The 15371-nt window shown below is 29.5% G+C and overlaps 1 protein-coding gene across 1 annotated transcript in view; it reads left to right on the forward strand.

Annotated features, from left to right (window-relative positions):
• The window catches only part of LOC129962813 (medium-chain acyl-CoA ligase ACSF2, mitochondrial-like), a 36082-nt gene that overhangs the window by 16612 nt on the left and 4099 nt on the right, over nucleotides 1–15371 (forward strand). Inside the window, exons 7-13 of the mRNA XM_056076812.1 lie at nucleotides 376–493; nucleotides 3729–3824; nucleotides 6392–6540; nucleotides 8966–8975; nucleotides 10126–10233; nucleotides 13063–13211; nucleotides 15222–15363. Of these exons, the coding sequence (XP_055932787.1) occupies nucleotides 376–493; nucleotides 3729–3824; nucleotides 6392–6540; nucleotides 8966–8975; nucleotides 10126–10233; nucleotides 13063–13211; nucleotides 15222–15363 (772 nt within the window). The remainder of the gene's footprint in view (nucleotides 1–375; nucleotides 494–3728; nucleotides 3825–6391; nucleotides 6541–8965; nucleotides 8976–10125; nucleotides 10234–13062; nucleotides 13212–15221; nucleotides 15364–15371) is intronic.

Here is a 15371-nt window from a genome sequence, read left to right on the forward strand (position 1 = left end):
GCTCTTATAAAGAATTTTAAGTGAATTTTAAAATGCAATAGTGTTAATCATAGACTACTTCGATCCGCCCGAAAACACACGGAAAAACTTGAGTGACCAGAGCAACAACAACACTGGCGGGTAATGGGGCTGAGTTCTAAGGGCCATCACCGTCCACGGTAAATCCTTCCTTAAGAAAGTACGTCCCGTTATCAATGGAAGATAGACAACCCCCACCTTTTCGTGTACCTACAAGGATGGTGAGAATCAACCACCATGCCGGAAGCTTTTCATCCTCAATTACGAGGTGATCCCCTCCCCCCCCCCGTGAGACATGCAATCGTGGTAAATATAATAAATTATTATGCAAATTGAAAAGATCTTTTTTTTCTGCAGTGGAGTTCTCAATTTCAAAGATGTACTTGACAGTGGTAACAAAGAGAGTGACAAATTGCTATCAGAGATTGATAAAACACTTCAGTTTGATGATCCTGCAAATATTCAGTTCACATCTGTAAGTAAATTTTAAAAAAACTTTACTTTTAACAGTCATTTAGATTTTACATAGTCTTAATGAATACGATTGTTAAAAGGTATTTATTAATTAACGGTGAAATAGCCAAAATTCGCCAAATATAGCACTAAAACCAAATTGGCATTGCAACCCTGTGAGTTCGTTTGAGGACGCTTCTAACTTACGAGAAGAAAGCAAGCATCTGTTTGCATTGCTATGTTATAATAAACATTATGTTTGTTTGCTTGCTGTTTGTTTTCTCCAACGAATCGCTAATATTTCACCATTAATTAATAAGTACTTATTAAATTTTCTTGTAACTTTTCTATTTAATAGATAGAAAAAATGTGACTTGAATTTCTTTTAAAGTATACTTTGTTTCCTATCATAAAGTATTTATCATCAAGTTTCCTCAGAAATTGACGACAATCTTCAATTACAACACAAAATCATCTTTATGTAACATAAAAGTGGAGCTTTAATGGACTAAACTCAATTTATTAAAAGTGTTCAAATCTTTAGTTTACTGTATTAAGTGCAAAATAAAGTTATTCCAACATGGAAAATGTGGGGCAAAATTATTAGCTTTTCTGCATGGCATAATGGGCGCTATTGAAAAAATGGATAAAGCTATACTTCGTCCAACGTGATGCCACCGTGATATCTGTCAGAAAAGCGGGGTGTGCCAAACTCTTGTAATGTCTCAAGAAACATGATAATCGTGTTAAAACTCAGGATTGTCAAAAAAAAAAAAAGATACAGTCACGGATAAAAGAGGATCCACCCAACTTTATTCTGCAGCCGATAATTGCAGAGGAAAATTAAAAATATTTTAAATTTACTGACATATATTTAAAGATGATGTGCCCAAAAGTTTCACAGGGGAATGTGCACATGTTTAAAATTGTACAAATTTCTAAATTTCCTATAACAGCATCTCCTTTTGATGTCATAAATAGATTTCGTATGAAAAAATTACCCAGAAATACAAACTTCGATTGATATATTATGATTACATCAGGATAAAACTTATATTTTATGTTAAGGGGTTGTTCTAATATTTAAATACGTAAGATTTATGCATTCTCTGGATGTCGGTAATAGTATTTTTTATGATCCCTCATAACATTTTTAATTTAAAAAATTTAAGAATATATTGATTCCTTTCGAATTATACTTTTTCTATAACTTCATGATAATAATAAAATTAGGTAGTTCCTCCCCCCCCCCCTCGATTGTACAAGGAACTTTAATAAGGTGTTACAAACCGCAAGTTTGAGGGTTTGAAGAGTTCTTTTGGATCTGCGTGTACCAAATAGCTATCTCTATCCATTGAAAACTGAAGAATTTTTTGAAAACTACAATGTGACAAAGTCTGTGAAAAAATTTTCCTGTTGTAAAGAATACATGTGATGAATTAAAGCTCGAAGATCTTTTTAGCTGTACACGTAGAAAAACAGATATATTTCCAAGTTGCTTGGCTTCTATAACAAGTCAGATTCACAAAATAGATTTCTTTTTTAACAACTGCAAAAGTTTCTCAATGATTTATTGGCAAGTAGACGATATCATCAGTTGCGTAAATAATGAAATTATGAGGGAGGATTATATCTTCTAATACACTCTAACCCGTTCAGTTTTATTTTGGTAAAAGAGGATTAGCTACAGATGTAAAAAATAAAATACAACATTCTAAATAAAATTAAATATGTACTTAAAAGTAAAATACAATCATATTAAAGAATATAGCACACCTTTGTCATAAGTTTTTCTTTTCGTACTTCTAAACAGGACACTTGCAAGTATTCTTCTTAAGTTACAAATATACCGGGTGTTTCAAAAATGTCCGGTATATTTCAAAATCAATAAAAACTAACCGGACAGCGATAGAAATATACCGTTTGTTGCAATATGCTTGGGACAACATTAAATTTTCAGGCAGACGAACTTGCAAAATTAGTTACAATTTACGTCAACAGATGTCGCTGCAGGCGATTTAAAAGATATAGAAGAAAAACGAAGTCTGAGTCACGACCTCCGTATTACGAAGGTCGTGTCTGATTTCGCCATTCTGTAAGTCGTCTTTCTGCTTTAAGCGTGTGCTGTTCAGAGATTGCAAGTTTGTTGTGAAAATATGGTTTATTCCTTAGAACAAAGGATTTTTCTGGTGTTGGAATTCCACCGCGTAGAACACAATGTTGTTGCAACAAGACGAAGTTTCCAACGGAAGTTTAATGTAACCAAAGAGCCAAAAAGCAATACAATAAAGGTTCTGTTTGAAAAATTTTGAAATTGCTAGACATGAACCCCTGCGACTTCTTTCTGTGGGGACACTTGAAAGAACAGGTGAACCGCCACAATCCAGAAACAATTGAACAACTGAAGCAATACGTCTGTTCTGCATGTGAAGCCATCCCGCCTGAGACGTTTACACGGGTTTCTGCTCATTTCATTCTGAGACTAAGCCATGTTATTGCTGCGCATGATGGATATTTGGAAAATATCGTAGTTTAGATTTTTTCCAAACTGCAGCGCCATCTGTTTTTGAAAATTGTAACTAATATCGCAAGTTTGTCTGCCTGAAAATTTACTGTTCTCCCAAGCATATCACAACAAACAGTGTATTTTTATCCCTGCCCGTTTAGTTTTTATTGATTTTTGAAATATACCGGTCATTTTTGAAACACCCGGTAATAATTTTATCTTTTATTGTTTTCGGTTGCTATGTATAAATTTGCCTCGCATTTTTTTTAACTATCTCATTTTCCAACTGCACGTTATTTGCAAAACAACATATATTTTGATACAAGGTAAAAATTTTAATTTTAAAAAGGCTTAAATTGCTTGTAATTAAACCAGCTCAAAATTAAAAGTACCACAAAAATTACGATTTTTAATATTACATTAACTTTTTAAAGGGACTGAAATCTTTTAGAAAGGAAAACATATTTTATGTATATTTATATATTTTAATGAATAAATAAAATTGATTGATGAGGGATTAAGAATGTTTCTCTTTTTTCGAACAGTTTTAAATTACTTTTATCTAACTGAATTTTTGTAGTTATTTACCAACTTTCATTGCATCTCCAAATTGATGTTGTATAATGCCTATAAAATATAGGAGATACTAATGAAATGAAGGCCTTATCGAAAAAATGTTAATGTAAATCTACAATATTTTTATGGATAAAATATATATTTCCATTAAAAACTGATTTGATTTCTGTTTCAGGGAACTACCGGTACACCCAGAGGGGAAGTTCTTACTCATCACAGCCTTGTTAATAATGTTTTAATTACAGGACCAATATTTAAATTTGATTTATTGGTAAGTAGTGTATTATAAGTTACAGAAACAATGGAAGAAAAATGACATGTTTTAATACACTCTAGACCTCTATGCTTTACGTGTTTAAAAAATGACAAGCTGCACATTTATTTAATCTCAGCATTTGTCTTAATATAGATATTGATATCAATAGTTTTTAGACTTTTGATGATTTTTTTTCTGAGTATCTATATTTAATGATGATTTTTCAATTAACTGCTTAACATCGTAGAAAATAGTTACTGATAAGTAACAAAGGCAACACTGGTCCTAAAAAAAAATAATTCAGAACTCCATCTTCTACTGTCTTAGAATAGAACTCGCAGCTTGGTAATGGCGATGGTAAAAAATTCATTTTCTTTATTTTACATAAAATCTTTCAAATAAAAGGAAGAAAAAGCCAACTTTTTCTACATCAGGCAAATCTTTATTTTAAAATAAGCCCTATAGTTGTTATTTGGATATTATATTTTGGGCAATATTATATTTTAAGTAATCTCTTCTTGCAAATCTTGAAAAGAGTAAATGAAAAAAAAAATTCAAGAAACATTTTAATCATTGTAACTACGAAATTGAATTTTTAATTTAACATTTTTTAAGATTTTTCTTTTTTATTATTTGTTATTATTAATACTATGGTATCTTAAAATCAATTACTTCTGAAATTCATAATTAATTGGGATCACTTTCATGTATCAAAACTTAACTGTGTTAATCATTTAAGTGGTATTAAAGTTTTGAAAACATTTAAATGTTGTATTATCATTGAAAATATATAAGTGAGCAAAATTTAGAAATTTAAATATAGTGAATTGAGTGAAAATTAGTTTCAAAATTTCATCGTTACAAATGTGAAGCAAGTCATGTCAAATATGCAAGTCATGTTCAGTCAAATGATTAAATGAAGCAAAATTAACTTAAATGCTAAAATTAATTGAAGCACCATAAATTCGGGAACTTGAGTAAATAGCAATAGAAAAACAAGCAAAATAAAAGGTTGAATTCAACTACTAAACCTGTTATATTAGTTTCTTTTATATATTTATTTTTTCTCGCATGTCATTTTTCAAAGATAATGGAGATGCCGAAATCGAAATAAACATGATTCAACTCTAAAATCAACGAAACATTCAGCAATTTTCATTAGCCAAAATCCAGTTAGAAAACAGTTATTAAAATGACATGAAAACGAAAATTAAAAAAAAAAAATTGAAAATCTCTTTGCATTGTATGTTAAAAAATATTACGTCATTAGATCATGACATAGGTTAGGCAGAACAATTAAAAATATAGAAAAAAAGTTAGCAAAACATCAAGGATAAAATGCAGTACTCTTTTTTTCTCTCGGCATTTAACAAAAAGTAATATCCCTTTCTTCAACAATGAATTAAAAGCTAATATTTAAAAAGGAAGCAATTTGTCAATGCAGCTGCAAGCTATGTTGTAGCTCAAAATTGTGAAACTTTGAATCAAAATCAATGTTTCATAAACATCTGTCATTTGTTTTGACACATCTTTCAATTTTTAGATTAACCTAATTATTATAAGTAATTATTTTTCAATCTTCATTCGTTGATCGAAATCAGTTGCTTTATGTCAGCTGAATGTTAAACCACTATGAAAGTCAGATAAAAAGAGAAAAAAATGCCTTTTTAAGAAAAGATCGAGTTGTGATTGGCCAGCTCTGACTACACCGAAAGAAAATTGACAAGTTGCAGAAATGCAATTACGTTATAGCTGCAAAACAGTTTAAGTGCTACAAAACGACAGAATCAAGAGCCTGAAAACGTGCTTCCAAAAATAATTGTCAAAGTGAATCTTATATTAATGGCGATTTTTTGAAAAAACTTATTTGTGAACATGGATGCAAAGATTAAAGAGAAAATATTAATTTTAGCAGAAGAGATGCCATAAGATCAGAAGCTCTTTCCATTGAAGTTCCAAAATCTACATTATTCGGAATTCTGAAGAAAAGGAAAATCTATAAAACGTATTTCAAGTATTATCAAACCATTTCTTTCGGAGAAAAAAGAAAGAAAGCAAAGCTTTGCAGCCTAGAGATTTCAAGCAAGTTTAAAAGACAATAACGAAATTATTGAAAAATTCAAAAATAGTCTGAACATTAAAAGAAAATTAAAAGTAATACTTTTAACTTGTTACTTAATTCAATCTAACTTTTTAATAATAATATTGCATTCTATATTTTTTTCTTTGGCTACTATTAATATGGGACACATTAAATTCATTAACTGCTGCTATTGTTATAAGACAGAGGGAGTAATTTTATCTTCAAATGAATAAAAACATATCAATAATAGTAGAATCAAAGACAAACACTTAATAATGTATGCAGAAATTAATGGAAAAATTCAAATTTGTTTGACTTTTTCTAGTTAAAAAATTTCATGTAAGATTGTATATTTAAATTTAATTGTATATTTCAATTAAGTTAAAAAATAATGAAAAACAGGGGACATTCATTTTCACTCAAAAGAATAATGATTGATTTATTGCTACATCAAGTCATTACTTGTTTCTTCTTTTTTGATTTAACAAAACTCTTTCAGAAACCTGTAGCTTGTTGCCATATTCCTTTATTTCACTCGTTCGGATGCTTGCATGCAAGCTTAAATGTACTATTTCATCAAGGCACATGTGTTTTCCCATCTGTTGGATTCGATGCCATTTCGAGTTTGAGAGCTATTGACAAACATAAGTAAGTGGCTCAAAATTGAAACAGCCTTGGTTTGATATTCATTCTTTTCTTTATGCTCCTTTTTTGTGTAATGTTCCAATATGATTTTAATTAATCCCGCTTCACGTTTTAATTATTGTTTATCTTTTTGTATACAGGCGGTACAAATCGATTCATAGATTTTATAATAGCATAATTTGTGAAATACGAGGGCCTTGTTTATTTTTCTCAAGCTCCAATAGGACCTAGAAAACACAAAATGAATTCATTACTAAAATAAATTGATTCTAATAATCACCGTATAGAGATTGGTATTTATCATAACGATGGACCAAGTTTCCCTTTTTCGAAGAATAGTGTTGTTATTGATGTGAGATTTCATTGGCGGTAGCATTCTTTAGTAAAATTAACATTTTTTGTAGTTTCTCATTAATCTGAATGTTCTTCGAGTTTTTAAAGGAAAGAATATGGAGCAGATATGTCTAAACATTCATATTTGGAGCCCCTCATTAATCTATAGCGACCCTCTAGTTATTTTAAAGGGAAGAATTTGTAGCAGAAATGTCTAAACATTCACATTTGGAGCTCCTCATTAATCTATAGCGACCCTCTAGTTATTTTAAAGGGAAGAATTTGTAGCAGAAATGTCTAAACATTCATTTTTGAAGCTCCTCATTGGTCTGGGAGTTCTTCGAGTTTTTAAAGGAAAGAATATGGAGCAGAAATGTCTAAACGTTCACAGTTGGAGCTCCTCATTAATCTATAGCGACCCTCTAGTTTTTTTAAAGGAAAGAATTTGTAGCAGAAATGTCTAAACATTCATTTTTGGAGCTCCTCATTGGTCTGGGAGTTCTTCGAATTTTTAAAGGAAAGAATATGGAGCAGAAAGGTCTAAATTTATTCCCCGAAGACGCAGTTTTATCTGGCCGGCTCATTGCCTGAAAATCTAACATCCTTAATTTCTTTCAAACATTTATATCAATACGATTGCGCCTGATTTTCTGTTGTGACAACTTATGTCTTTGCTAGCCTTCCTCCTCATTGACATCGCGGCTTAGAGTCGATTGATTTTCAACTCGCTTCTTTGAATTGAAGAACAAGCTTGGGGGCAAAAGCTTCCAACAATGAAGAACTTCAAAGGTACGTTAAGAACAATCTCACATCAATAATGGAAACATTCTTTGAAAAGGGGATCCAACTATATGACAAATACCTGATTGCGTCGAAAAGTAACTATTTTTATATATAATTTTTGGTAATAAACTCATTTTGTTCTCTACTATTGGTTTTTTTTTTGGTTCACTGGAACTCTCCCGCATTAATTACACGGTTAACATTCAATGGCAAATCAGTAGTATTATATGCTAATTTTGTGTCAAGATATTTCAAATAAATTTTGTATGAAATATAATCCGCAGCTGTAATTTATTCTCATAGAAGAACCATTAAATAGCGATAAAAAAAATTTTGACTATTTGTGATTTCCTAAAACTTATTTCATTGGGAAATGCAAAGAAATTTCAACCAAAAATATCAGAAAAAGTACCACGTACACAAAAAAAAATAGGCACTATATGCACCTCATTTAGTTTGATCAACCTGAGCATGTTCAAAAATTTTTGGTATGCTCAGAAACAAAGAAAATAAACGAAAGCAGCCACATCAAACCATTTTGCTTTTTATTCTCTCATAATCGTGCATACTTTCATCTTTGAACGTATGATTAAACATCTTAAATCAGTTTTTACTCATTTAATTCATAACTACTCTGTACAGAATGTTTTAAAAAGATTTTTGCAAACATTTTGAACGGATATCGAAATATCACGTTTTATTGCAATGAAATAATGATGTAAGCTTTCAGCAGATATTGTTTTTGATATTAAAAAACACAATTAAAATCAGATACAAATAAATATTTTTTTATACTCCATACTATAAACACATGCCAATTAACAAATATAGTAAAGCTTTTCTGCTGTAAACGTTCCGAGATTCATTAACTCAAAAACTCAGCAGACATCTGTTAACCAATCGGAATGATTGCCACTCATTTTTCTCGTATACTTTTTTAATAATTTCTTTTTATGTAATTTCGAAGTGCACTAAAGAAAACCGAGCATTTTTATTTTTTATCTTTCTGAAATTTGATTCAGATTTACATTTTTAGTGTATACTACATTTGATATTGTTTAAAACAGGAAGCCAAAGATATGATTAATTATTGATAGCTTTTTAGGAAAAAAAATAGATTATTTTATTTTGCATCTGATATAACAGATTCAATCAATTTTTTATAATCTTCATTTATTGTTTTTTATTCATTTTTTAAATAAAGGAAAGCCAGGTATTTCCTCAATTTTTGTCTAATAATATGTACATACGTTTTATTAATATGATTATGTAAGTATAATTTCCTTTGCAAATGTCTTTTTTCCTCCTATAGATGTTCTATTGTTTTCGAACACCAACTATGTTTGTGGATATGATTCGTAATTACAAATCTGAGAAGTTCAATGTCGGACATATTCATCTAGGTATTTTTTTTTTCAGTTTTATTTTTCCAATTTCTTAAATATTAATTAGTATAAATTTTGGCCTTCTTTTCCCGATGACTTCTTTTAAGTTAATAGCCATATTTATCAATTTAAATAACAAATCTGGAAGCAAGGTTAATATCACCTAGCAGATGTCAATAGAGTGGTTTGGCTTTCTTCATCATGAACATAGCATATATTTCTTTTAACTGTATTATCATTAAATGTGACGGATTATTAATTTGTTGGAAATACTAATTCTATTTATAAATCTTCGTTATGATCATTAACAATCCGGTTTTCATTTAAATATTAATAAATTATAAATTTTTTATTTTCATAGCATCTAAGAATATTCAAGTTTTTATTTTTTATTTTTTATTTTGCCCCCATTACCATAATTAAAATACTTTGAAACGGGAAAGAACTGGCCCGGCTTATTGGCTCTATACCAATCATGAGTAGGGGGAACCATCCAATTCTTCTTATTTAGAAATTTCCCCTGACAGAACAGTTCTAAGTATGTGAGCTCAGTGGAAGATGAAGTCGCTAGGCTGCTTCCTTTCTTTGCAAGTCTGTCTGCTATTTCGTTACCAAGTAGATCCACAAGAGATGGGATCCCCTGAAAATGAATATCATGTTGGAGTGAAATCAGCTTCATCTTCTGAAGAATAGACAAACTTGCTTTATCTCCAACATAGGTCCAATTGTTAAGGTGTTCCATTGAGCTGCGGCTTAGAATCCAAGGGTTCTTATAATTATTTTCGTGTAAAATAGTCTTAAGCCCCTCATCGATTGCTAGAAGTTCGTTTCTAAAAACGGAAAAGAAGTCTGGATTTCGTTGGAATAGAGAAAAACTAGACTGAGGAGTTACAATATAGTAACCGTAAAACCGCAACATACATCGTAAAAATTGTTAGCGTTTTTGAAAGAATCATACTAATTTCATTCACTTCATTATTTCCTGATTTTCAAAAGATGGAGATATTTTTACAATATTTTCCAAATTCTATTCGGCAAAGAAATTTATTTCAGAACTGATTTTTCTGGTTCTTTTTCTTTTTCGTAGTCAGGTTACGGAATGACCGAAACAAGCACTGCTATAGCTGTGAATAGGTTGACAGATGATCTTGAAACAGTAGCAAAAGGAATTCTGGAGATTATAGACTATGTTGAGGTATGTGATTTCTTTATTTAAAATTCATCGTCAAGTGAATTATCATTGACATTGCTGTCAATCTAAGTTAACGATTTTTAAACCGAGGTACTTCGTATTTAACTGCATTTTTTTAAAAAACTAATTTGCCGAGATTATTGATTGCTGAAACTTTCATTTAAATATTAAATGTAATTTTTTGAATGACTTCCTCACTAAAGTAATTTTAAACTTTAAATTTCAGTAGACATATCACTTGTACTGTTTTAGAAGCCTTACATCGGTCTGTTTAATGTGTCATGGATTTTCTTAATTTTTTTTTGTCATCTTTTGCAAAATCTCAACTTTAATTTGAAAACGAGTAAATTCGAATACATACTAAAAGTTTCTTGCTGAAACTAAAATATTTAATTCAAATGTAAAGATAGAAAGTATAACTGTTTGATTTGTTTTAAAGTTTTATATATTTTATAGAATGTATTTCAGAATATATGTAATTACTCAGAGAAAGTCTTCAGGCCGGATTCTTTTTTTTATTTGATTTAATTTTGAATTTTCCTATTAACTTGATTTTTATTACTATTGTCTAATTACTCAGATGATTATTCATCCCTTTTCTGATTCTTCAAATACTTAGTATACTACAGTAAGAAAGCAGTATCCATTCTCTAAGAACAATAACATATTTTTATTCATCCCTTTATATTACAGGAAAGAACAGCTATGTTAAAAAATGAAAGTATTTGAAAATTTTTCATTATATTTTTATTTAATGTGAAGTTGAATCCTAATTGTAAATACAAGAAAATTTCAAAAAAAAAACTTATTAAAGTGTACATTAAATTGTAAATTGAAAAAAAAAATGAAGTAAAACTTAAAGTTGAAAAGTAACTTGCATATTCTTATATTCATCAACAACAGTGAAATGAAATTCAAGCTGAAATATTCGAAGCAATATTGAAAACGATTTAAAATTCATGACAACAATGAAATCTACTGTAAAATACACTTAAAAATAGTTCCAAAAATTATTTTTAAAAAATACGTAAAAATGCATTAAAAACAGATTAAAAAATATATTAAAAATCTATAAGTGAAAAGGTGCTTTGCGATTTCAGCTTGGTATGAACTTCATTTTAATTTTTTAATAATTTCAGGAGATTTGGTAGGAGAACGTCAAAGTTTTTCGTAACCTTTAATAAATACCATTTAATTAACATTTTTAAAAAAATTCTTTGAAATATGCATTCCCTCTTCTCAAAGAACATTTGTGTAAAATTTGATAATTCTTGGTTTAACGATCTATCCCTTTAAGCTCTGACAGACAAACATATTCTCTTTTATTGTTAACTAGCCGCCTTTGGCGACCAGCCGGTTCGCCAATCTTAATGCACGTTAAAATTTTAATAATTAAATATTTTATGGAACTCATATTTTAATTGCTTCTTCATTAAAATATTTTGAAACTTCAAATTTTAATAGTCATTTAATTCATTCATAATATTATAAAGGCCTTCAGCCATAACGTAATATGTATCTCTCTAATTTTCTGTTAGCTCTCGTAGAATTTATGCTTTAAATTAAAGTAGAAATGATTAAACTGTAATTAATGTAATAATATTTTTTTTTACTGAAACGGAGCATTTTTTTAAATATGAGTATTGAAAGCAGAGTCGCTGAGTATTTAAACCTTATGGGAACTAAAGAATATTTTTCTTAATTTATATATCCCAAGAAGTTTTCAACAAAATTTTCTCAGATTCATCATGAACAGATAGATTAATTAACAATGTTTAGTTTAAATGCATCAAACACTAAAAAAATAAATAGAATCGTTTGAAATAATCGGTCGAAAACATATTAAGCCTTCAAAACCAAGTTCGTATCCGTTGAAAATAGTTGTCAACAATCAGAACACAATGCGCATGCATGAATTTTCAACGCCAATTATGGTAACGCAAATGCATGGATTTTCTATTCCAGTTGGGGTAACGCTATGCAGATTAGAAATTTTTAATTTCCTTTATTCTCTTTTATTTTAATTCAAAAGTACTTCAGAATGAATCTGAAAGATCGAATAATTAACAATGTTTAATTTTAAATGCATCAAACATTAAGAAAATAAGCGGCCGAAAATTTATTAAGCCTATCCTATTTAGCGTGGGAAAAACAACAAAAAAATGAAGCCTTACTCATTTGGCGGTGGGAAAATGAAAAGATTTTTTGGCAGGAGAGTTAATTTTTAATTAATAATTAAAATTCTAATTAAAAATTCAAAGTGACCCCAGGTGCACATTCCCAATCTCCAAGGTATGCATGTGTCAAATTTGGTAGCTGTAGGTCGAACGGTCTGGCCTGTAGAGCGCCAACACACACACACTAAATTGTATAGCTTTTTTTCTTAATAGTATTATTACAACATAATTTTTAACTTATTTGCTTCTTAAGCAAGAATAACTTTTTCTTGTCTGTGAATGCTTTAAAAATTATAAAAATATGAAAGGTTCTAGAAAAAATTCTATGTTTCGATTCTTTCTAATGCTTATTTTGTTATTTTATGGCGAAATGTTACAATAAATAATTTCAATATTTACGGATGACATTCAACAGCAGCCTGTGCATCTACAGAAAACTTTCAAAAAAATTTTAAGCTTTATTTCATATTTTAATAGAACAATCTTGTAAGACGGAATTGGGGAAAAAATGAAACTCTAGATTTTTTTTTATGCAAATAATAAATGATTTTGATGTTTGGCGTTTTGTGTTTCTTTCATCTGGAAATTAATGGGTCTGATAGTAATAAAAACCGATTTGACTATTTAACATATGCTTAAATTCTTATGTGCGCAGGTAAAAATTATGGATAGCAAAGGACAGGTGGTTCCTGTGAATTCTCAAGGTGAACTTTGTGCCAGAGGACATCCAATATTTTTGGGATACTGGGATGATGAAAAGAAAACGGCGGAAGTTTTGGACAAGACACGGTGGTATCATTCTGGGTAAAAGAATATCTATAATGTTTTGAATTTACAAATATTTCAATATTGCAATATATTTTTAAAAGTTTTTTCTTTTAAAACTTATATTATTATCAGTTAGTGACAGATTATTTGATATTTAATGGATACAGGGAATCCTTTTATTAGATTAATATTACAATTTTGGATTTCTTCATTCTGGTCTTGCTATGTAAAATAACATTTTTCAGATTCTGTATTAAAAAAAATCAAATTTGTCCTCTTACGAATGGCCTCCTTGGCACTAAAAATGATTAAAAATTTGATAAACGAATAAAGTAGTTTTTTTTCGAGTAAAATTAAAGTATATAACATATAGAATAAAAGCGGTCTTTTCATTAGAAAACAACGCAAAATATTTGTACATCAAAGCATTTGTCTTTTTAATAAAAAAAGAAAAATGTGTTGTGATCCCATAATTTGCAATTATAAACCACTAGTCCGTATATTTATTCGAAACAGTTTTGTATAAAATAATTCCAAAATAGTTAATAACTAAATTGAATTTTAGTTTTAATGCACTTAAAATAAATTTAAAAAAAGTACTGAATATCACATTAATTTATATATTATTATAAATAGCATATAAAAATGTACTACTGCCAGAATAAATAAAAGTATTTTAATGTCTATATTTAGTAATTTCATAATAACACAACGAAAAACATGTTTATTCATGTTCACATTAATTCGAAAAATAATTTACCATTTTGAAAAAATGCGAATTGTTAAGAAAAACTCAAAAATATGAAAATCAAAGGTCTGGTGCTGTAGGTGTTCGGTGAAATAGGCTCAAATAACTATATTCAGCATGAAAAAACGAACATAAACAAAACATAGCCGAAGCATAGATGAGAACACAATTTACAGTAAACAACAACACACGAGTAGCATATCCATAATATTAAATAAGCGTAACAGCAAGAAGCTCTCAGAAACAACTCTTAAGGAGAGAGACTTCACACAACTATTCATTGCCTCTCGAATATCTGTTACTGTCAACCGCTTGAACTCTGAACTCAGTTGTCTATTCAATACTCAACTTGAGGCTGATTACACTACTTGTCGACTAATATGACGCAATATTGTCTAAAGTTAGTTCTATCCCAGTTGTTATAGTTTTTCTATTATAAGACAAAGTTATTGAAAGACTATCATAACTAGCATCCTATTAGATTTATCGTAAAAATTCTTACTGTTTCTGGAATCTTCGATTGTAACCAAATTCGTCACCAAGTCGCCAAATTTGTTGTCCAAATCAGAGTCGCTGCTCCGGCATCCATTAGATCTATGTGTCTGTCTCCTTTAATGGGAAATTTATGAACTGAACAATATTACTATTATATGATATTGGTATTATTCAAATTCGTTACAGTATTATATAATAGTGATTTCCATTATTCTATATTTTTAACTGTTAATTTACACGCTTTCAGTATCTTCAACTTATGCATATGAAACGTTTTAGAAATTTTCGAACATTTCGTATTTTATGAAAGTTAAATTGTAAATCAATTCTTTTGAGGACATGACTGTCTTTATTCCATTTAACTATACTATGGATGTTCCAGGAGATCCAGCTTTGGATGAATTCAACTCTAATGTCTAATATCGATTTTTTATGTGGTTTGTAATCAAACAATTCGAGAGGGAAGGGAAAGTCAATATAGATTCAAATTTCAAGTTCTTCTCGCTTCAAATATAATTCCTCACAGACATCATCAATACATGTAAAGGGAAAGACAAAGTATTACAAAATCGGATTTGCCCATGAATCATTGTATTCATTTTCAGACTGCTCCGTATCTGCGTGTGATAACACTTGATTCTAAAATTTCAATACAAATTTTTTTTTAAATTATGAGTCTGTGCTGAAAAGAGGTAGAAATGATTAATACATCGTTGCATCTTTGTAATTCAAAATTATAAATATTATATCTGACCAAATAACATTTCATTTATTGTAGTGTTTTCTTCTCTTTTTTTTTCCAGGGACTTGGCAACAATGAACGAAGATGGCAAGATAAAAATTGTCGGAAGAGTCACAGATATGATCAACCGAGGTGGAGAAAATATATATCCGTTGGAAGTTGAAAATTTCTTGAACACTCACCCTGCTATTCAGGACGCTTATGTTAGTAT

This window comes from Argiope bruennichi, chromosome 3, assembly GCF_947563725.1.
Source record: "Argiope bruennichi chromosome 3, qqArgBrue1.1, whole genome shotgun sequence".
Lineage (NCBI taxonomy): Eukaryota > Metazoa > Arthropoda > Arachnida > Araneae > Araneidae > Argiope > Argiope bruennichi.